General features: G+C 47.0%; 1 protein-coding gene across 3 annotated transcripts in view; it reads right to left on the bottom strand.

Annotated features, from left to right (window-relative positions):
* Nucleotides 1-24,613, bottom strand: part of LOC143995805 (1-phosphatidylinositol 4,5-bisphosphate phosphodiesterase gamma-1-like) — a 232,094-nt gene that overhangs the window by 20,166 nt on the left and 187,315 nt on the right. For all 3 annotated transcript variants that reach the window (XR_013277479.1, XM_077490518.1, XM_077490519.1), the window contains exons 27-29: nt 19,230-19,454; nt 18,100-18,248; nt 14,288-14,402 (exon numbers count right to left, since the gene is read on the bottom strand). Coding sequence is in view for 2 of the 3 variants with exons in the window: in XM_077490518.1 (XP_077346644.1) it covers nt 14,288-14,402; nt 18,100-18,248; nt 19,230-19,454 (489 nt within the window). In the remaining variant the exon portion in view is untranslated. The remainder of the gene's footprint in view (nt 1-14,287; nt 14,403-18,099; nt 18,249-19,229; nt 19,455-24,613) is intronic.

Genomic DNA, 24,613 nt, shown 5'->3' on the forward strand with positions numbered 1-24,613 from the left:
GATTAGACTGGTTAGGGCGCTGCTCCAATGTACTCCGGTGATGTACTACACTTGGGTGCCGGTTTCAGTAGAGACCATCCCAGCCTGCTATCCAAAATATAATGTAAAGACGCCGTAATTCCGACAGCCCGCGTGTTAAATTGAGATAGAAAACGGCCGCAGCATAGGCTGCTCCCAGGCCATGTCCTGACACGTTACATCCCCAATTAATGGAGGGCGTGGCCTGGGAGGAGCCTAGGCTGAGGCCGCTTTTCATCTCAATCTAACACGTGGGCTGTCAGGAGTGCGGAATCGTTACATTATTTAATGAACTTCACTTACTGTATTTGCTCCCTTCTGGTCTGCCAAAAATGCCAATAAAAGGGTTTTGTTATAACCGTTCAATAAGTGCAAAAAAAGTTTAATGTGGGTGAGGAGAGGGGGAGGGGTTCTGCAGTCCAAATTAATAGGAGCATCCTAGAATGACAACACTTCCCCCTTATAGACACAAGTGAAGTGAGCTTCGGCACCTTTTGACAGGAAGTGTTATTGGCAGGAGGAGGAAATAAGCCCGAAAAGAAGAAAACAAATGCAGCCACCACATCCAAAAGATTGGCGAACTGCAATATTTGACATTTCTGTTCTTGGGTAGTATTGCCAACGTAGGCATAGACTACAGAACACCTTCCTCTTTATACCATGGAGGGAAGTGTTTTGTAGTTCACAGAGGAGAACCGGACAAGACTGATAACACTGCTTGGGATTTCAGGAAGTTAGGAGCTCAATGGATTTCTGGAAGGATCCAACAGGCATTTTTTTTTTTTTTGCACTTGATATAATAAACAGCTTGCGGCACGAAACGTGAATAATGTGCAAATCTAAAGTGATAAGTCAGATGTAAAAAAATCCAAATATTGAATCACACAGTCCACCAAAAGTGTATATAAAACAATATGTTGTGTTGAAAGTCCCAAGTGAAGGTCTTCAAATCACAGCTGTGTCATTAAGTAGAACTGCATTGGATCAAATCTTGCAATCACCACGCAGACCATCGCCACCCATGAGATAGAGATCGAGCCTCTTACCAGAACATATAGATCCCACTATAGAGTCACATCAGCATATGGATGACAATCACATCACAACGGGATCCGACCCATGCTGTTGGGATTCTGTGGTATGTCTCACTTTCCAATATGCAGTGGCATCAATAGTAACCATATAGTTCACAAGGTTCAGCATAAAACCAAACATGGAGGAGTGCGCATGCGCGGGACTTCCGGAACGAAGCACTAGCCGGGAGCTCCGCACCGCTCCGGTCTTTCGCGGCACTTCACGAGCGCTATAGCAAGCAGCCACCCCTGGGGAGACCTCCCCCGTACAGCGGAACACCTCGGGCACCTACACCTATGCCGGGTAAGGGCTCCAAGAAGGACGTTAGCCGTCAGCTGGACTTTGGCCCGAAGGCCCCACAGCCTCCCAAGATGGCGGCCGCCATCCCCACATGCGGTGAGAACGTGACGCTGACTAGCACAGCTACCTATGCTACGATCGCAGCTTTGCCTATGACCCACCAGCAGAACCCCTTACCCTCTCCAGCTTCCACAGAATCACTCCTGGGCAGACTGCAAACGGAGAATCCATTTTCCCCGCTGGCTAACACACCTAACAGTGCTGTGGACTCTCTGCTAACCCCCCCCATCCTACCTGATCATCCCCCTGACATGACCCAGCTACTGAACAGCTTCTCTGACATGCTAGCTGTCGGTCTAGCCCAAAACGCTGCACAAATTACCTCTGCCATTAAAGCTGACATCCAGAGTCTGGGAGCCAGAATGGATGCCATTGAACAAACTGTTGATAATGCAGCTGCTCGCACGGACCAGAACACGGCCTGTATCCAGACCCTACAAGACCAGCTTGACACAGCCCTCTCTAAAATTGACGATTTAGAGAATAGAAGTAGATGTTATAACTTTCGCATCAGAGGCATACCAGAATCGCAAACAGACACTCAGGCGATTGTCCGGGCTCTCATTAAGGATCTTATTCCTGACATCTCTGAAAGCAAGCTTGAGATTGACAGAGCCCACAGAGTTTTACAACCCCCCCGCCAAGATGGCCTTCCTCGGGACATTGTGGTCAAGCCGCACTTTTATAGTGTTAAAGAGGAAATAATGAAAAGCTCCAGAAACAGGGGAGACATCTCCCTTAATGGCGCCAAAATTCAAATCTTTGCGGACATATCTCCTACTACTATCCAGAAACGAAGAGCCCTCAAACCCCTACTGGATATTCTCTCGCAGAAGATGATCAAATATAGATGGGCCTTCCCTTTCCGCCTGCAGTTTACCTACAAGGAGAAATCGTATAACATCACGAATTTCCAGAATGGCGAAAGTTTACTTCTACACTTGGGGCTCATCTCTCAGGAACTTTCTCCCCAACAAATGGAGACCCGTCCGAGTTCCTTCAAGAGGCCACCGCCGAACAGCCCTCTGACCCCCCTCTGGGTTAAACAGCAACCGAAGAGACAGAGGGACGCCGTCCCACCAAGATGAACTCCCCCCCTCCCCGACCCCTTGGGGTCTGACCCTTTCTCTTCACCCTCGCCAGATCCTCTTTGGGCGCAGGACTGTCCACTTCAACCACTGAGTCCACCCGGGACATTTTTCCAGTAACCCCCTTGTTCCCTGTTTTATGCCCCCCCCCCTTTTTTTTTTTTTTTTGCTTTCTCAGGGATATGCAAGCACGGCCAAGAGCCGTGTTTTCTCAACGTGTCACGTTCTGAAACCTGGGGGCCTCCCCCTAGGGACTCTTTTGTTTTTAAACATTTTTTGCTGTATGGGTTAACAATTTTCTGAAGTTAATGTTATGTTGTTATTTAAAAGGTGCGGATCGCCGCTCGACCGGAGCGGGTATACCTGCCACTCCACCTGTTGTAGCCCTGGGGATTTTTTTTCCCATGGTGGCACCAGGAATGCAACCCTCTACTGGGTTGCCCTTTTACCGATCCCTACAATCCAAAGGGATTCGGAGCAGGCTCCACCCTGCCTTCCCCCTCCACGGGGAACCCAGGTCTCTTTTCTTCCTGGATCTTCCCCCCTTCTCTTCACTCTTTTCTTTCTTTTTCTGTTTTCCCCTTCTTCTCTCCACTCATATGTTCTCTCCCCCACAGATGCCTTCAAGGAGAGCTGGACGTTTCGAACTTCCCCAGTTTCTGGGAACAGAACTTGCCCTCAACCTCGAGACCAGGACCCGCTCGGGACAGGTAACCAAAGCCAGCACATGCTCGCACCTTACACCTCATGTCTATGGCTGACGACACATCCCATACACAATCCCTTAAAGTAGCATCCCACAACACCCAAGGTCTAAACTCCCCCATCAAAAGGCGCAAGGCCCTACATAGCTACCATTCTAAGAACTTTGACATTGTTCTTCTACAGGAAACATACTTCCCGAAAAGTTTTAACCCTTCCTTCCTCCACCGTAATTATCCCACCTTTTACCTTGCCAACGCTGACGATAAAAAAAGAGGGGTCGCTATCCTCATTTCTAAACGCACTTCCTTTACCCTATCTCATACGATTAGGGACACAGAAGGACGTTACATTCTTGTCAAGGGACATGTCAATGGGATTCTATTCTCCCTCATTTCTTATTACGCCCCTAACAAAGGCCAAACTAGGTTCTTTTCTTCAATGTTGACCTCCCTCTCCCCCCACCTGGAGGGTAAGGTGATTATGGGTGGCGACTCTAATGTCGCCTTCGATCACGTGCTAGACAAGTCCTCCTCGAAAAAGTCTCTCCTGAAGAGGCCTCCCAAGCAGAGTCTTCGCATTGCAAGGCTCTTTCATGCTTTGGGTATGATAGACTCCTGGAGGGAGCTGAATCCCTCAGCCCAAGACTATACGCACTTTTCTGCACCCCATAGTACCTACGCCCGCATAGACCACATTTTTATTCACTCAACTGACATTCCTCTAACCTCCCATGCCGCTATAACTGATGTCCCTTGGTCTGATCACGCTTTAGTCTCCTTGAAAATTTCAGGGTGCCTGAATCGATCAACCCCTCCGCAATGGCGGCTAAAAGAGTCCTTGCTTTCTCACCCAGCACATCGCACTAGCCTCGAAATTGACCTTAAGGAATATTTCCGTATTAATGACACTGAGGACACTTCCCCCGGTGTTCTGTGGGGGGCACATAAGGCAGTTATGAGGGGTAAGCTCATCCAACTCTCCTCCCGCCTTAAACGGGAAAAACAAGCAGACATCGTCAACTTGGAGAAAAACTTCCAGACCCTATGTAAAGCGCACAAAAAACACCCCTCTGCTTCCTCCCTTGCTCGCCTCGATGCTGCCAAGATCGCTCTTAACACCGCCCTCACATCCAGTGCCGAGAACCATACCCGATGGGTGAGTGGTAGATTTTATCTTAACTCAGATAAATTTGGACCACTCCTCGCAGCGAAACTCTCCCCCAAATTTAGAGCTCAGGCCCTCCCAAAAATCAAATCACCATCTGGTGCTCTTACACAAAACCCCAAACATATCCTGAAGGCCTTCCACGAATTCTATGCTAAGCTTTACTCCGGCCCGAACCATATTAGCTCTCAGTCCACCGAAAACTACCTTGACAGCGTCCCGCTCCCTAAGATATCGGACTCTCATCGTTCGATCATGGAGGCCCCCATCTCGGAAACAGAAGTTAGAGCAGTCATTAAAGACCTTAGGAAGGGGTCTGCCCCAGGCCCGGACGGATTTTCAACACATTATTATAAGACCTTTTCTGACATATCTGGCCCGATTTTTCAACTCCTTGTCCCAAACTTCACCCCTAGATCACACAGCAAATTTGGCATATATCTCGGTTATCCCTAAACCGGGGAAAGACCAGAGTCTAGTTAGTAACTATAGGCCCATCTCCTTAATCAACAACGACTTGAAAATAATGACCAAAATTCTCTCCAACCGACTGGGATCTTTCATTAGCAACTATATCCATAAGGACCAAGTGGGATTTATTCCCGGAAGGCAGGGACCGGACCAGATAAGGAGAGCGGTGGATATTATTTTCCTTCTCAACTCAGGGTGGGACGGAGGGCCTCCTCAGGAGGGCTTCCTCCTTTCTATAGACTTGCAGAAAGCGTTTGACACTATCACCTGGCCTTACTTATTTGGCGTTCTACGAAAATGGGGTTTTGGTCCCCACTTCATTCACCTCCTAGGGGCTCTTTACTCTCACCCTCGGGCACAAGTTAGACTCCAGGGCCACCTCTCAGACCCCTTCCTAATCAGTAAAGGAACCAGACAGGGATGCCCTCTCTCCCCCCTCCTCTTCGCCATTGGTATTGAAACGTTAGCTATATCCATCAGGAATCATCCGGACATTCAGGGAGTACGTTGCGGCAACACGATTCACAAATGCGCTCTGTTCGCGGACGACGTCCTCCTCTTCATTACCTCCCCTACAGTCTCAACCCCTCATGTCCTTCAACTCCTCCAAGAATTTGGACAAGCCTCAGGACTCCAAGTTAATATGGCCAAGTCAACGGCCCTCAATGTTTCCTTAACCCCTGAAGTAGTAAATAGGCTAAAAGAACAATTCCCCTTCGCCTGGAGTTCTCCCTCTATCCCATACCTAGGGGTTCACCTTACATCTAACTTTGGCCAGCTGTTCCACCAGAATTACCCACCCATGATCAAAAAACTTAAAAATGATCTTGAACAATGGTCCCTCCATAAGATATCATGGATAGGGAAAATTAACGCTGTAAAAATGACCCTTCTTCCTAGGTTACTATACCTCTTCCGCTCTCTACCCATTCCGGTACCTAAGTCTCTTATACAGAACCTTCAATCAGCAATTATTAAATTTACCTGGGGCAGATCCAACCACAGAATCCCCAAGAAAACATTATTTAGACCCAGAAGAAAAGGCGGTCTAGGTCTGCCCAATCTCTGGTGGTATTATCAAGCAGCACAACTCTGCCAGATATCTAATGTTTACTCAAGCGGGCCCAAACCCGAATGGATAGAGATGGAAAGACAGGCTATCCCTAAATTTACCATTGATTTCCTTTTATGGCGCCCCCCAAAATCCAGACCCCCAGTCATGTCTCCTACCCTATCTCACTCCCTTGCTCTTTGTGACAAGATTTACAAGTCCAATACCCTTACCTCCAGGTGGCAACCTCTAGCACATATTTTCAATAACCCCTCATTTCAGCCGGGGCTGAATATCAAAGCGTTCCAATGGTGGACAGACAAAGGTCTTTACAGAATAGGACATTATCTTAATCCGGCAGGACCACTTAAGTTGAAACAATGCATCTCTAAGTTGGAGATGCCTCCTACAGAACGGTTCCGGTTCCATCAATTATCCCACTTTCTGCACAACCTAACTTCCCAATACCCCCTTCCCCTCACAGTTTCGCCTTACGAACTTTGGTGTTCTTCAGCCATAGACATGAGGGGAGGGATTTCGCTGATCTATTCGGCATTTGCTGAACCAATGGATAAAGCGCAGTACATGCTGAGCTGGGAACACGACCTAGGAATCGAGTGGGACCTGGACTCCTGGCACACCCATTTCAATACTGCATTTAAGGGGATCCTCAACACATCTCTGGTGGAGGCGGACGTCAAGGTCCTTACACGTTGGTACCTTGTACCCACACGCCTTGCTAAGTATTACCCTCAATCCTCCCCCTTATGTTTCAGAGGGTGTGGGCACCTGGGATCGCTCATTCACATTTTGTGGGAGTGTCCCAGGATTAGAAATTTCTGGAATAAGACTTTTGCACTAATGCGCAAGGTAACCGGCCAAGCAGCTCCCCAATCCCCAACATTCGCCCTCTTAAATGAAGGAATCCCCCACATCTCCAAATATACTCAATCTCTGATTCATTTCATCCTATTGGGTGCTAAATTGACTATAACCAGGTCCTGGAAATCCCCTAGGGTTTCCTTCCCGAATCTGAAACAAAAAATTACCTGGATTATGTTTCAAGAAAAAATTTCCTACACTATTCTGGACAAAATGAGTAAATTTAAAAGGGTTTGGGAGCCCTGGGCCGGTCACATTGGGATCCTTCTTTAGTTTTTGGTCCCGGTGTCTTGGCCTAGTGATTGCCCTATCTATAGAGCTGCACCCCCTTCTGACAGCGTCCGGCTCTCCTTGACCCAGGCTCCGTCAGTTTAGCGTTGTTCCCTCCCCCTCTTCCCCTCTCTTTTTTCTTTTTCTCTCTTTCCCCCTCTTGTCCCTCCCCCTCCCCTCCCCCTGGTCGGGCCAGGCTGAGGGGGGGTGGGGGACGCTTTCCTTAACAAGCTCTGGTTTAACAATTATACTTAGGCATGTATCTCTAACAATATCCTTTGTTTACTAGGCTCTCCCAGGGGCCGGACCTCATGTCCTGCTGAGAGCTATGCCATTGAACAGGACCCCCTTGGGGTCTTTCCCAGGTTCTTCCTATTAGTTTTTATGTTAGTCATATTTTCAGTTTATGCTAAACGGGGTATGATGGGACCTGACACTAGCTTATCCTCGGTCCCAGGTGAGCCATGGGGCTCCGACACAGTGAGACCCCTGTCGGGGTGTCGGGGCACTAGGCCGCCGGGAGGGGGGGTTCATTTATGATTATTACTTTTTACTTTGTCTTTCCTATTGAGCACACCTAGTACTCCTGGTTCCTTTTCCTTTTTATATCTCTACCATGGTTCTTTTTTTTTCAGGAGTTTTTTGTTCACTTGGGTTGTGCAGGTTAATCTATACTCCTGATCCACCCCGGTACTAGGCCCTCCCTGCTGATACCCCTGTAGATTTCTACCCGATGCCGGAGTAAGGAACTTACTCCTTATTGTTCATGTCTATAACCTGTTATGTTATCTATTCATCTTTTTTATGGCTTTCCCCTGCGTGGGAGCCTCAATTCTGTAATGCCAACTATTTTTTTAATAAAACTCTTTTAAACTGAAAAAAAAATAAATAAAAAAAAACCAAACATGGAAAAATCCACGTAGTGTGAATCCAAATAAAACTGTAGCGCCGGCTCCTTTTAGATAAATTTAAGGTTCCACCTGAACTGCAGTTTGGTTTGGGTGAAATTGTCTAAATTTGGACCTCAGCATCAGTCTGACTGGACTATGGGATGTTCAGCCTAGCCACAAGGGGGTACCGTCTCTTCTGGCAGGCATGGAACTACAGTCTGGTTGGGTGCTTTAAGGTTACTCTCTCTCAGAGCCCGCCCACTGGGAGTGGCGCTCTTGCTGTGCTTTCTGGGAGAGGGTACTTAAGATGCGGATGTCACGTGGTTTGGGGTTCCAGTCCAGAAGGATGTGCTGACTTCATGGTCCTTGTCCTCCTGACCAGCCCCCCAGGAAGGCTATGGCCTGGAGTGTGGATCCACATGACTTGTTGTCTCGGGGCTGGCTAGCCCGAGGCAAGGAAACTAATGGAGGATTCGGAGGTGTTTGGGTGCCGTCTCTGGTTTGTTAGAGACCTATTAGATACATAGCATTCCAGGGGAGGACTCTTCAGAAGAAGACCATGCACGTGTTGGTTTCTTAGCAAGAGCCTGGAAGGGCTGAAGTACCAAAGTGAATCCGGTCTTGTGCATATTGCCAAGCTGGCTGAAAGATCCAGGTATCCTACGAGTGTTCTGCAAATTTAGTTTTCCTATGTGTTCTACAACAACGTCTGTGGCAGAGACTTGTTCCTGAGTAAAGCACCTTGTTGGCTGCTAGACCTTGTGAGAGAGGGACTGTCCAACCTGAGTGACCATTCAGTTGTGAATGGCTATTCTCTGGATTCAATCAAAGTAAGTTTTTCATTATTGACTTTGACACTAAGAAGCCTTTCACAGTGGGGCATTTTTCAGGCGCTTTAGCGTTAAAAAAAGCGCATGTAAATCACTTGAAAGAAGCCTCATCTGCAATCCCAATGTGAAAGCCCGAGCGCTTTAAGGGCCCTTTCACAATGTCAGCACCTGAAAAATGCTCGTAAATCGCTGCTCAAACTAGCAGCGCTTTACCAGCGTTTTACAAGCACTATTGGGGCGCTTTTAACTCCTGCTAGTGGCCAAATAAAGGGTTAAAAGCGCCCACAAAGCGCTGCTGCCAAAAACGCTTTGCAGGTGCTTTGCAGGCGCTTCCCATTGATTTCAATGGGAAGGGGCACTTTAGGCGCCGTGTATTCACCGCTCCAAAAGCGCTGCAAAGAAGCTGCTTGCAGGACGTTTTTTAACGCCCGGCCAGCGCAGCGCCTCAGTGTGAAAGCACTCGGGCTTTCACATTGGGATTGCAGTTGCAGCTTCATTCAGGCGCTTTAGCTTTAAAAAAAAAAGCGCCTATATAGCGCCTGAAAGAAGCCGCAACTGCAATCCCAATGTGAAAGCCTGAGTGCTTTCACACTGAGGCGCTGCGCTGGCCGGGCGTTAAAAAACGTCCTGCAAGCAGCTTCTTTGCAGCGCTTTTGGAGCGGTGAATACACGGTGCCTAAAGTGCCCCTTCCCATTGAAATCAATGGGAAGCGCCTGCAAAGCACCTGCAAAGCGTTTTTGGCAGCAGCGCTTTCTGGGCGCTTTTTACCCTTTATTTGGAAAAACGCCCCAGTGTGAAAGGGATCTCAGTGTGAAAGCGCTCGGGGCTTTCACATTGGGATTGCAGATGAGGCTTCTTTCAAGCGCTTTACATGCGCTTTTTTTAATGCTAAAGCACCTGAAAAATGCCTGAAAAATGCCCCAGTGTGAAAGGTGTCTAAGGGTACCTGAACTTTCTTCCTAACCCTCTGATCCCGATTTAAGAGACTGTTCATTGTTTACGTTTTTGAAAATAAAATCCCTTTATGTGGATTTATCGTCAGTCTCTCAAGTTACTGGGCCGTCTACCACGGGACACCCCTAGACGTGAATTGAGGAAAAGAAGGTATTAATAAATTAATAAAGTAATATTAATACAAATATCAAGCACTCGAATAAAAAAACATCCCCAGACTGTATAACGAAGAATCCAAACAATACTTCAGACATTTACCAATCCAAGGAGGCGTGGCAATGTCACGTATGTTAGCTCTGCCCAATGTGTTTCGTCATAACTGATGTCATCGGGGACATCACCACGCAAGTCAACATACCATATATATATATATATATATATACACACACACACACACACACACACACACACACACACACACACACACACACAGAGTTGTGCTAATAAGTTTACATACCCTGGCAGAATTTATGATTCTTGGGCATTTTTCAGAGAATATGAATGATAACACAAAATCTTTTCTTTCACTCATGGTTAGTGTTTGGCTGAAGCCAATCATTATCAATCAACCCGAATGACCCTGATCAAAAGTTCTTAATACCATGCATTGCCCCTTTAACATCAATGACGGCTTGAAGTCTTTTGTGGTAGTTGTGGATGAGGCTTTCACATTGGGATTGCAGTTGCAGCTTCATTCAGGCGCTTTAGCTTTAAAAAAAAAAGCGCCTATATAGCGCCTGAAAGAAGCCGCAACTGCAATCCCAATGTGAAAGCCTGAGTGCTTTCACACTGAGGCGCTGCGCTGGCCGGGCGTTAAAAAACGTCCTGCAAGCAGCTTCTTTGCAGCGCTTTTAGAGCGGTGAATACACAGCGCCTAAAGTGCCCCTTCCCATTGAAATCAATGGGAAGCGCCTGCAAAGCACCTGCAAAGCGTTTTTGGCAGCAGCGCTTTCTGGGCGCTTTTTACCCTTTATTTGGAAAAACGCCCCAGTGTGAAAGGGATCTCAGTGTGAAAGCGCTCGGGGCTTTCACATTGGGATTGCAGATGAGGCTTCTTTCAAGCGCTTTACATGCGCTTTTTTTAATGCTAAAGCACCTGAAAAATGCCTGAAAAATGCCCCAGTGTGAAAGGTGTCTAAGGGTACCTGAACTTTCTTCCTAACCCTCTGATCCCGATTTAAGAGACTGTTCATTGTTTACGTTTTTGAAAATAAAATCCCTTTATGTGGATTTATCGTCAGTCTCTCAAGTTACTGGGCCGTCTACCACGGGACACCCCTAGACGTGAATTGAGGAAAAGAAGGTATTAATAAATTAATAAAGTAATATTAATACAAATATCAAGCACTCGAATAAAAAAACATCCCCAGACTGTATAACGAAGAATCCAAACAATACTTCAGACATTTACCAATCCAAGGAGGCGTGGCAATGTCACGTATGTTAGCTCTGCCCAATGTGTTTCGTCATAACTGATGTCATCGGGGACATCACCACGCAAGTCAACATACCATATATATATATATATATATATATATATATATATATATATATATATATATATATACACACACACACACACACACACACACACACACAGAGTTGTGCTAATAAGTTTACATACCCTGGCAGAATTTATGATTCTTGGGCATTTTTCAGAGAATATGAATGATAACACAAAATCTTTTCTTTCACTCATGGTTAGTGTTTGGCTGAAGCCAATCATTATCAATCAACCCGAATGACCCTGATCAAAAGTTCTTAATACCATGCATTGCCCCTTTAACATCAATGACGGCTTGAAGTCTTTTGTGGTAGTTGTGGATGAGGCTCTTTATCTTCTCAGATGGTAAAGCTGCCCATTCCTCTTGGCAGAAAGCCTCCAGTTTCTGTAAATTCTTGGGCTGTCTTGCATGAACGGGATGTCTGAGATCTCCCCAGAGGAGCTCAATGATATTGAGGTCAGGAGACTGAGATGGCCACTCCAGAACCTTCACTTTATTCTGCTGTAGCCAATGACTTGGCCTTGTGTTTTGGATCATTGTCATGTTGGAATGTCCAAGTACGTCCCATGTGCAGCTTCCTGGCTGATAAATGTAAATGTTCCTCCGGTATTTTTTGATAACATACTGCATTCATCTTGCCATCAATTTTGACCAAATTTCCCGTGCCTTTGTAGCTCACACATCCCCAAAACATCAGCGATCCACCTCCGTGTTTCACAGTAGGGATAGTGGACCTTTCATCATAGGCCATGGGGACTCCTCTCCAAATGTAGCGTTTATGGTTGTGGCCAAAAAGCGAAATTTTGGTCTCATCACTCCAAATGACTTTGTGCCGGAAGGTTTGAGGCTTGTTTCTGTGCTGTTTGTGTATTGTAAGCCGGATACTTTGTGGCATTTGCATAGTAATGACTTTCTTCTGGTGACTCGCCCATGCAGCCCATCTTTCTACAAGTGCCTCCTTATTGTGCATCTTGAAACAGCCACACCACATGTTTTCAGAGAGTCCTGTATTTCACCTGAAGTTATTTGTGGCTTTTTCTTTGCATCCCGAACAATTTTCCTGGCAGTTGTAGCTGAAATTTTAGTTGGTCTACCTGACCGTGGTTTGGTTTCAACAGAACCCCTCATTTTCCACTTCTTGGTTTGAGTTTGAACACTGCTGATTGGCATTCTCAATTCCTTGGATATCTTTTTATACCCCTTTCCTGTTTTGTACAGATCAACTACCTTTTCCCCGCAGATCCTTTGACAATTCTTTTGCTTTCCCCATGACTAAGAATCCAGAAACGTCAGTGCAGCACTGGATGAAAGATGCAAGGGTCTGTCAGGAGTCCAGAAACTCATTGTGACCGCTTATACACACACACTAATTACAAGCAAACAGATCACAGGTGAGGATGGTTACATTTAATAGCAATTCAAACCCCTTTGTGTCAACTTGTGTCCATGTTATCAGTCCAAAATCACCGGGGTGTGTCAACTTTTGATCAGGGCCATTTGGGAAGTTTCTGTTTTTATTACAATTTAAAAAGCGTAAACACAGTTGATTGATAATAAATGGCTTCAGCCAAACACTAACCATGAGTGAAAGAAACGTTTTTGTGTTATTCATATTCTCTGACAAAATGGCCAAGAAATCATAAATTCTGCCAGGGTATGTAAACTTATGAGCACAACTATATATATATATAAAATCTTCAATTGTGATTGCAAAGGAGGCCTGGCTAAGCCTGTCGGACATTTTAGAAGGAAAGGAAATTTTATTGGGGCTTTGATTGTTAATAACTATGGTGCCACTTCCCCTATTGAACATTTTATATATATATATATATATATATATATATATATATATATATATATATATATATATATATATATATATATATAAACAATACTTCATAAACACCATGCAACTCAACACACCATATCGATATAGATTTTATATATATATATATATAAATATAGTGTGTGGTGTTTATGCCCCCCGATGACATCAGTTATGACGAAACATGTTGGGCCGAGCTAACACACGTGACGTCACCACGCCTCTTTGGATTGGTAAATATATGAAGTATTGTTTGGAATCTTTGTTATACAGCCTGGGGATGTACCGGCTGGCCAGCTATCTTTGAGTTACAAACAAGGCCTGGCTAAGCCTGTCAGTTTAGAAGGAAAGGAAACTCTAATGGGGGTTTTGATGTGGATTTTTCTATGTTTGGTTTTATGCTGAACCTCGTGAACTATGTGTTTACTACTGATGCCACTGCACATTGGAGAGTGAGACATACCACATTATCCCAACAAACAGCATGGATCCAGTTGTGATGGGATTGTCATCCATTTGCTGATGTGACTCCGTAGTGGGGTCTATACATAGGAGTGTGCACCCTTTTGCATTTTAAGGTGTTACATTGGGGTAACTGGGTGTTGCCCAGGCACTGCCTATGGGTCTATATGTTCTGGTAAGAGCCTCTATCTCACGTGTGGTGATGGCAAGATTTGATCCGATGCATTTCTTCTACTTGACACCAGGGGGCAGACCCAGAAATTAGTTGCGGGTGAGTGAGTGGCTCGGCAAGCAGCTTGGAGGGTGGGTGAACGGGCGGCTCGGCGGGCTCCCTTACCGCACCAAAGAAGCTGCTGGCAGGACTTTTCCCGATGCCCTGCCGGCACACCACTCCAGTGTGAAAGCCCTCGGGGGCTTTCACACTGAAGACAATGGATCAGCTGTTTGAGGGCGGATTGCAGGTGCTATTTTTAACGCTATAGCACCTGCAACATGCCCTCAGTGTGAAAGAGGCATTAGGCAAAACCTAGACATGAGGCCCCACTCACGCCCTAAGGCCTCACAAAGCCTAGAGCCACCTCTGAACCTGCCTGACTCTTATTGTTAGAAAATATAGACAGTCCTTATTTCAGACGTTGGATGAAATGAAGTGCTAAGCAAAGTATAGAAGGTTGCCAGGGGGGTGCCTACAAGACTGATTGAACTGGGGTGAAGGTGGAACACCCGATTGGACTCACCAACAACGTCGCTCTTGTTCTTGCTGTTGTCGAACTCCGAGCCGCAGACCTCCACCTCCACAAAGGGGCAGACGATGCTGCGACCGTTCTTCGGAAGGTGCCTGGCGCCCAGGATCTGGAAGAAGAAAATCCAAAAACACACAAATTAAAAGGGATTTGTCGGGGGAGGGGAATATTGGAGCTGCCATCTTTAGAAGCTGCGGGTGGGTCATATTCAGCCTTGCTTCACTACCTGCTGAGATAATTACCTAGAAAAGGAATATAGCCAGTGTGGTCAGGTCTCCTGGCCTCCAGATTTATATCCTGACAGGTTTTCTTTAACTGTACCCGTCAGTGGTGCTGGATATTTTACCGCAATCAGAAGCAATAAAAGGACAGGACTATGTTAGGAGAAAGTACCATGTAAATGAAATAGGGGTAACCATTAATATCCAACTAAAAAGCCATAGAGTAGGTGAATCCAACATTTTCAAGAGGAGACTGGACTTTTCCCACACTCCGATTTGAAGTACCACCAACTGCCATACGTGGTTCTTGGACAGTTTTGGTTACACAAGCCCTAGGGTTCCTCCAGAGGTTGCTTGCGGTTCCTTGATCTGTGGATGGTCGACCTTCCATTTGATGATGCCTGCAAACTTTTGTGGCCCACACCATTTGGCAGAGCCAGCTGTATGACACCAATGATCTTTTAACTGTGTGCAAGGGTGGCATTTTGACTTCCCAATGATCACCAATGTAAGGGACATTCTTCTCACTGATCACCAATGTAAGGAACATTCTTCCCACTGATCACCAATGTAAGGAACATTCTTCTCACTGATCACCAATGTAAGGAACATTCTTCTCACTGATCACCAATGTAAGGAACATTCTTCCCACTGATCACCAATGTAAGGAACATTCTTCCCACTGATCGCCAATGCAAGGAACATTGTTCCCACTGATCACCAATGTAAGGGACATTCTTCTCACTGATCACCAATGTAAGGAACATTCTTCTCACTGATCACCAATGTAAGGAACATTCTTCCCACTGATCACCAATGTAAGGAACATTCTTCTCACTGATCACCAATGTAAGGAACATTCTTCTCACTGATCACCAATGTAAGGAACATTCTTCTCACTGATCACCAATGTAAGGAACATTCTTCTCACTGATCACCAATGTAAGGAACATTCTTCTCACTGATCACCAATGTAAGGAACATTCTTCCCACTGATCACCAATGTAAGGAACATTCTTCTCACTGATCACCAATGTAAGGAACATTCTTCTCACTGATCACCAATGTAAGGAACATTCTTCTCACTGATCACCAATGTAAGGAACATTCTTCTCACTGATCACCAATGTAAGGAACATTCTTCTCACTGATCACCAATGTAAGGGACATTCTTCTCACTGATCACCAATGTAAGGAACATTCTTCTCACTGATCACCAATGTAAGGAACATTCTTCCCACTGATCACCAATGTAAGGAACATTCTTCTCACTGATCACCAATGTAAGGAACATTCTTCTCACTGATCACCAATGTAAGGAACATTCTTCCCACTGATCACCAATGTAAGGAACATTCTTCCCACTGATCGCCAATGCAAGGAACATTGTTCCCACTGATCACCAATGTAAGGGACATTCTTCTCACTGATCACCAATGTAAGGAACATTCTTCTCACTGATCACCAATGTAAGGAACATTCTTCCCACTGATCACCAATGTAAGGAACATTCTTCTCACTGATCACCAATGTAAGGAACATTCTTCCCACTGATCACCAATGTAAGGAACATTCTTCTCACTGATCACCAATGTAAGGAACATTCTTCTCACTGATCACCAATGTAAGGAACATTCTTCTCACTGATCACCAATGTAAGGAACATTCTTCTCACTGATCACCAATGTAAGGGACATTCTTCTCACTGATCACCAATGTAAGGAACATTCTTCTCACTGATCACCAATGTAAGAAACATTCTTCTCACTGATCACCAATGTAAGGAACATTCTTCCCATTGATCACCAATGTAAGGAACATTCTTCTCACTGATCACCAATGTAAGGAACATTCTTCTCACTGATCACCAATGTAAGGAACATTCTTCTCACCGATCACCAATGTAAGGAACATTCTTCCCACTGATCACCAATGTAAGGAACATTCTTCTCACTGATCACCAATGTAAGGAACATTCTTCTCACTGATCACCAATGTAAGGAACATTCTTCCCACTGATCACCAATGTAAGGAACATTCTTCTCACTGATCACCAATGTAAGGAACATTCTTCTCACTGATCACCAATGTAAGGAACATTCTTCTCACTGATCACCAATGTAAGGAACATTCTTCTCACTGATCACCAATGTAAGGAACATTCTTCCCACTGATCACCAATGTAAGGAACATTCTTCTCACTGATCACCAATGTAAGGAACATTCTTCTCACTGATCACCAATGTAAGGAACATTCTTCTCACTGATCACCAATGTAAGGAACATTCTTCTCACCGATCACCAATGTAAGGGACATTCTTCCCACTGACCACCAATAAAGGAGGCATTTTGCCCACTGACCTCCAGTGAGTCATTTTAAGCAGGGGTTGCCCAAGACCTGAAAATGTCAAGTGTTCCTCCGGAGGAAAAAGGCTGAGAAAGTCTGCCTTTAGAATATCCACAGACAAACCAACTTGTCCTTAAAGTCCTCCTAATGGAACGCACCTCTAGATACAATGGCACAGAGAGAAAAGGCAGAGTCACAGAGTTTGAACTCACTTACATGAATAATATCCTTTAAAGACTGGGTGATTCAGCCAAAACTTTCCCCAGGTCTATTATACTCCAGTTAAACTGGGCCTTCCAACCTCAAATTGTTTTTTTACGGGCTGTGGAAATTCTCTACATGCTTTATGTAAAAGTAGATACATACAACAATTCTGGTTAAAGATTAACAGCTTTTTTGAAGTAACCTTAGATCTCCCCAATATCCTTAATTCAAAGAATTGTCTTCTGGGCTTCCTAGGTGACTTACCATCACCAGCCCTATACTGCTTTTGCATACTCTATTTGTATGTTAGAAAGATGATACTCCTCACCTGGACCCTTGTGAGAATGGAAACAGCTTATACAAACTACTCTATGACTGTACAAACTTAGAAAACAAACAAAGGGTTTGAGCAGTGGCGTAACTAGAACCTTCAGGGCCCCGATGCAAGAAACCATGAAGGGCCCCCCTGAACCCCAGCCAGGGCCCTTCCCTCCGAGTCCGGGGATGGAACTCCAGGGCATGGTCACAGGTATGACCTTTGTGAGCTCTGTAGTTCCACCACTGGCATCAGTAGTTTTTTTTATTATTTTATTTTTTATTTTTAGGTGCCCCATTGGCAGGATGGGGTCCCCGTCCCCAGAAGAGATGAGGTCCTTTTCTCCAGGGCAGATGAAGTTACTGCCCCCAGGTGAGAAGGGGTCCCTGTCCCCACGTGAGAAGGGGCCCCTGTTCCCAGGGGGAGATGGAGGGGGTAAGTAATGGTGTGTGGGGGATGGGGTCTTCTCACTCACCATGACCAAGCTGTAGGCCGCGCACTCATCCATGTTGGCCTGGGCTCCATCCAGTGTGCTGGACGGGTGATCAGCATATGTAGAGGGGGCTGCATGGGCCCCCTGCAGCACAGGGCCCAGTTGCGGTCGCGACTGCTGCACCCCCTATAGTTACGCCCCTGGGTTTGAGGGACTTGGCTTCACTCAACCCATAATCTACCCGAATCAATGACTAGTGATGGAGGTTTACAGTGAATTGGCTACCTGGATCTGCACTGTGATTGGCTCCACAATCTTCAGGCTGTTTTTATCGAACGGGTCGAAAAGGTCATCCCTCATGATGTCCGGCTGTAGGACGTACCCGCACTGTCCGCCCAGCGTGAAGAGCGCCTGGTTTAGTTGCATGGGTTTGTCTATAAACACATAGTGAAAGGGTTATGTAAAGTACAAGTGATGTAGAAGACCCTCGGCAGCCAAAATCTTAGACATTTCTTACACAGAGATGACACATTTAGTTGACCCTTCATTTTTATGAGACCTCAGGGAGGAGGAGAACCTGAGTTTGTGGATCTGACTTACTAATGGAGTTGTTGAGGAAAGTGGAAAGATAACGCTGGACCCAAAGGGTTATCTTATTGGTATGGTTATATTAGGTATGGATGTTGGTGTAAATGATCTGGTTCCTGGGCAGGCAGCTTCTACACTTCAGAGGATGTCCACAGTCTCCTTGGCTTGAAGTGTAATGTAACAAGAATTGAAACTTAAGCGTTACACCACTGCTAAGAGGCCAAGATACAACTTTATTCCATTAAAAGTTAGGGATACAATCCAAAAAAAGTAGGCAACACATTTTGGGGGTCCAAGCTCCCCCTTTATCAGGGCTTGAATGGAAACAATGTGAACAAGCTAAAAATGAATTGGACTTCATAGTACAATGGTATCAGCAGCAGGAAAAAATGCCATTGTGGGTTCAGTTCACTTCTGGCTTGTTCAAATTGTTTCCAGTCAAGCCCTGATGAAGGGGGTGCTTAGACCCCAAAAACATGTTGGGTACACCCCTGACTTTTAATAGAATAAAGTTGTATCTGGACCTCTTAGCAGTGGTGCGCCGCTTCAATTTAAATTCTTGTTATACTACTAATGGAGTAGGGACCGTTCACAACCCTCTTATCACAGTGAATGTTCACATACCATAAGGTGAAGTTGTGTCAACTTTATTTAACCAATCCCATGCCATCAAAAATGCTGTTTTTTCTTATTTTCCTTGCACTACATTGGGCAACGAAAGCAAACACAGCTTCAGCATATTCACTAAGCTAGGTCAACATTCAGATTACTAAGTGAACAATCTTGGCTCCTTTATTAGTTCAGCCCCCTGCATGTGTGACCGGTACCTGGAGTCTGGAAATTGAGGGCCACCAGCTGGCTTCCACAGATCCACATGGCAAGTGGGTCATAGTTGGAGGAGTCCAGTCGCTGTCCTTTAGGGTAGACCCGGCTCAGCTGACGGCGGTTATACTGCAGGAACTTCTTCCCTTTGCTGCGGTTGGCGTATTTCTCTGCCTTGGTCTCGGGGAATGAAGACATGTCGCGGTAGCAGGCCTTCTCTGTCCCGATCTCTGCAAAGACAGAAGTCAGATGACACTGCAGATGGTCACATACATTCACTACCCAGAAACTCATCACTGATAACAACCTTCTAGGCTCCTTACTGTCTGGCTTTCGCCTGCAACACTCAAGAGAATCTTCCTTGCTAAAACTCACTAATGACCTACTAACTACCAAAACTAATGGCTGCTACTCTGTACTCATAGACCTTTCTCCTGCTTTTGATACAGTTGGCCACCCTCTCCTCAAAAAAAGCTCCACCCCCTTGGCCTCCAAGAATGGGTGCTTTTTTGGTTCTCCGACTACCTAAGCGTTCCTTGAGGGTCATCTACAACTCCATCTATTCTTCTCTTGTTCTTTCCGTAGGGGTTCCTCAAGGCTGTTTTTGGTTCTCTGACTACCTATCTAAGCGTTCCTTGAGGGTCATCTACAACTCCATCTTTTCTTCTTGTTCTTTCCGTAGGGGTCCTTCAAGGCTTTTTTTGGTTCCCCGACTACCTATCTAAGCATTCCTTGAGGGTCATCTACAACTCCATCTTTTCTTCTCTTGTTCTTTCCGTAGGGGTCCTTCAAGGCTTTTTTTGGTTCCCCGACTACCTATCTAAGCATTCCTTGAGGGTCATCTACAACTCCATCTTTTCTTCTCTTGTTCTTTCTGTAGGGGTCCCTCAAAGCTGTTTTTGGTTCTCTGACTACCTATCTAAGCGTTCCTTGAGGGTCATCTACAACTCCATCTTTTCTTCTCTTGTTCTTTCTGTAGGGGTCCCTCAAGGCTTTGCCCTCTGACTTTTTCTGTTCTCTCTCAATGTATACCTGCCTTGGTCAGTAATTTTCTAACGGACATATCTGTTTGGATGTCACACCACTTAAAACTCCGCTATTCCAAAGCTGGGCTCAAATTCAAGATAAATAGCACAACTCTCAGTTCCTCTTCTAATGCCAGGGTGTTGCATATACAGTGGGGATCGAAAGTTTGGGCACCCCAGGTAAAAATGTGTATTAATGTGCATAACGAAGCCAAGGAAAGATGGAAAAATCTCCAAATGGCATCAAATTACAGATTAGACATTCTTATAATATGTAAAAAAAAAATTAGATTTTATTTCCATCATTTACACTTTCAAAATTACAGAAAACAAAAAAATTGGCGTCTGCAAAAGTTTGGGCACCCTGCAGAGTTAATATCTTGTACTGCCCTCTTTGGCAAGTATCACAGCTTGTAAATGCTTTTTGTAGCCAGCCAAGAGTCTTTCAATTCTTGTTTGAGGTATCTTTGCCCATTCTTCCTTACAAAAGTGTTTCAGTTCTTTGAGATTTCTGGGCTGTCTGTCACGTACTGCTCTTTTAAGGTCTAGCCATAGATTTTCAATATAATGTTGAGGTCAGGAGATTGTGAAGGCCATGGCAAAACCTTCAGTTTACACCTCTTGATGTAATTCCCCGTGGATTTTGAGGTGTGTTTAGGATCATTATCCATTTGTAGAAGCCATCCTCTCTTTAACTTCAGCTTTTTCACAGATGGCATCAAGTTACCATCCAAAATTTGCTGAAATGTTATTGAATCCATTTTTCCTTCTACTCGTGAAATGTTCCCTGTGCCACTGGCTGCAATACAACCCCAAAGCATGATTGATCCACCCCCATGCTTAACAGTTGGCAATTCTGTGCCCTTTCTTCTCCAAACGTACCTTTGTTCATTCCCGCCAAAAAGTTCTATTTTAACCTCATCGGTCCACAGAACTTGTTTCCAAAATGCCTCAGGCTTGTCTATATGTTCATTTGCAAAGTTCAAACGCTGATTTTCGTGGTGAGGACGTAGAAGAGGTTTTCTTCTGATGACTCCTCCATGAAGACCATATTTGTACAAGTATCTCTTTATAGTGTAATAGTGTACCACAACTCCAGTGTCTGCCAGATCTTTCTGGAGGAATCGTGCAGTCAAACGTGGGTTTTGAATTGCTTTTCTCACAATCCTGCGAGCTGTTCTGTCTGATATTTTTCTTGGTCTTCCAGATCTTGCTTTAACTTTCACTGTTCCTGATGACTGCCATTTCTTAATTACATTCCGAACAGAGGATATTGACATCTGAAAACGCTTTGCTATCTTCTTATAGTCTTCTCCAGCTTTGTGAGCGTCAACTATTTTCAGTTTCAGTTTTCTAGACAACTGCTTAGAAGCAGGCCTGGACTGGGACAAAAAATAGGCCCGGGCATTTGGAATGAGCAGCCCATGACATCATAACCCCTTTCCTACTTTCCATCCTGATGAATCCCCCGGGAGAGGGGAGGGGGTAACCAGTCAAAGGTGTGGGGGGCGAGGGGAACAGGGAAAGAGCGCGGAGGGGGCAGAGAGCACAGGGAAGAACCTTGAGAACATGGGGTGGGGCGAGAGTATAGGGGGACTGGAGAGCACTGTGGGGGGAGGCGGAGAGCATGGGGGGGGCAGAGAGCACAGGGGAGAGGCAGAGAACACAGGGAGGAAGAGGAGAGCACAAGGGGGCCGGAGAACATGGGGGGGCTGGAGAGCACAGAGGGAAGCAAAAACACAGGGTGGGGCGGAGAGCACAGGGGGAGGCGGAGATCACTGGGGGGCTGTAGAGCACTGGGGGGAGGTGGAGGGCAGCAGAGAGCATGAGAGGAGGTGGAGAGAACAGGGGGCAGGCAGAGATCAATGGGGGGGGCTGTAGAACACTCGGGGAGAGGCATAGGGCACAGGGGGGGCAGTGTAGAGCATGTGGAGGTGGAGATCAGAGGGGGGGCTGGAGAGGTGGGCACCATAGAACATGGGGGCTAGAGAGCACTGGGGGGGCAGTGTAGAGCACAGGGAGAGAGATGGAGGGCATGGGGGTAGTGTAGAGCATGGGGGGGGAGGTGGAGAGCACAGGCGGTGAGGCGCAGGGCACAGGTGGGCAGCATAGAGTATGGGGGGAGGTGGAGAGCACAGGAGGGAGATGGAGAGCACAGGGGGTGAGGTGCAGGGCACATGGGGCAGTGTAGAGCATGGGGGAGAGGTGGAGACCACAGGCAGTGAGGCGCAGGGCACAGGTGGGCAGCATAGAGTATGGGGGGAGGTGGAGAGCACAGGAGGGAGATGGAGAGCACAGGGGGTGAGGTGCAGGGCACATGGGGCAGCATAGAGCATGGGGGGAGGTGGAGATCACAGGGGGAGGTGGAGATCACAGGGGGAGGTGAAAATCACAGGGGGAGAGGCGGAGGGCACAGGGGGGCAGCGAAGAGCATGGGGTAGGTGGAGAGCGTGGGAGGAAAAACGGAGGGCACAGGGGGGCAGCATAGAGCATGGAGAGGTGGAGAACACAGGAGGGAGGTGGCGGAAACAGGGGGGCTGGAGAGCACTTGGGGGCGCTAGAGAACATTGGGGAAGGTGAAGTGCACAGGGGGGCAGCGTAGAACATAGCAGGAGATGGAGAGCTCAGGGGGAGAGTCAGACGGCACAGTGGGGCAGCGAAGAGCATGGGGGAGGTGGAGAGTACTGGGTGGAGGTGGAGAGCACAGGGGGGGCTGGAGAGCACTGGGGGAGAAGTGGAGGGTACAGGGGGGCAGCGGAGAGCATGGGGGGGAGATGGAGAGCACAGGGGGGCAGCGGAGAGCATGGGGAGGTGGAGAGCACAGGGGGCAGCGGAGAGCATGAGGGGAGGTGGAGAGCACAGGGAGAGAGACGGAGAGCATAGGGGGAGGTGGAGAGCACATAAGGGAGGTGGAGAGCACTGGGGGGGGGCTGGAGAGCACATGGGGGGATTTGGAGAGCACAGGGGGGAGAGGCGGAGGGCACGGGGGGGCAGTGTAGAGCATAGGGGGTGGTGGAGAGCCCAGGAGAGAGGAGGAGAGCACAGGGGGACTGGATAGCACTGGGAGAGAAGTGGAGGGCACAGGGGGCAGAGAAGAGCATGGGGGAGGTGGATATCACAGGGAGAGAGGCAGAGGGCACAGGGAGAGAGAGGCAGAGGGCACAGCAGAGAGCATGGGGGAGGTGGCTATCACAGGGAGAGAGGCAGGTGGCACAGGGAGAGAGAGGCAGAGGGCACAGCAGAGAGCATGGGGGATGTGGCTGTCACATGGAGAGAGGCAGAGGGCACAGGGAGAGAGAGGGGTAGAGGGCACATCAGATTCAGAGAGCATGGGGAATGTGGCTATCACATGGAGAGAGGCAGAGTACACAGGGAGAGAGAGGCAGAGGGCACAGCAGAGAGCATGGGGGATGTGGCTATCACATGGAGAGAGGCAGAGGGCACAGGGAGAGAGAGAGGTAGAGGGCACATCAGATTCAGAGAGCATGGGGAATGTGGCTATCACATGGAGAGAGGCAGAGTACACAGGGAGAGAGAGGCAGAGGGCACAGCAGAGAGCATGAGGGATGTGGCTATCACAGGGAGAGAGGCAGAGGGCACATAAGAGAGCATGGGGGATGTGGCTATCACATGGAGAGAGGCAGAGGGCACAGGGAGCGAGAGAGGCAGAGGGCACAGCATATGCTGTGGGGATGATTCTTCTATATGCAGCCATCCCCACCGCTCCTCCTATTCAGGTTACAGGTGGCCACACTTACATTCTCTGTGATCCGGGGCTGCAGCAGGCTCCTCTCCCCTTCGTGGTCACGCCCCCTGGCTCCAACGGCATAACTATACAGGCGGCCGTGGAGAGGTCTCTCCTCTAGCCCCTCCCACCTTCATGTTTCACTCCCCCTGGTGCCGATGGCTGAGCCTGAACTGAACAGGCAGCCGGACGGCCGCGGAAAGGTTAGGGGGCTGGCGTGGGCTTAAAGAGCAGCCTGCTTTGGCCCCGCAAGTAAGGACATGCGGCCCGTCGGCCCCGGCCCACCGGGCAAATGCCCGGTTTGCCCTATGGCCAATCCGGGCCTGCTTAGAAGAACCCATGGTGCTGATTGTTGGGGCAAGGTCAGATGAGTCCGGCCATTTAAAACCTTTGAGATTGACATCACCTGGTCTTCCCAGATGATGATTGAGAACAATCCATGACACTGGCAGGTTTCAGCTTTGCAAAGGGGGCAGTGCTATAAATTCTGCAGGGTGCCCAAACTTTTGCAGATGCCATTTTTTTGTTTTCTGTAATTTTGAAAGTGTAAATGATGGAAATAAAATCTAACCTTTTTTTTGACATATAAGAATGTCTAATCTGTAATTTGATGCCATTT

The sequence above is a fragment of the Lithobates pipiens genome, unplaced genomic scaffold (genome assembly GCF_037356315.1).
Source record: "Lithobates pipiens isolate NorthernLeopardFrog02 unplaced genomic scaffold, aLitPip1_a1.2 Scaffold_19, whole genome shotgun sequence".
In the NCBI taxonomy this organism is placed as follows: Eukaryota; Metazoa; Chordata; class Amphibia; order Anura; family Ranidae; genus Lithobates; species Lithobates pipiens.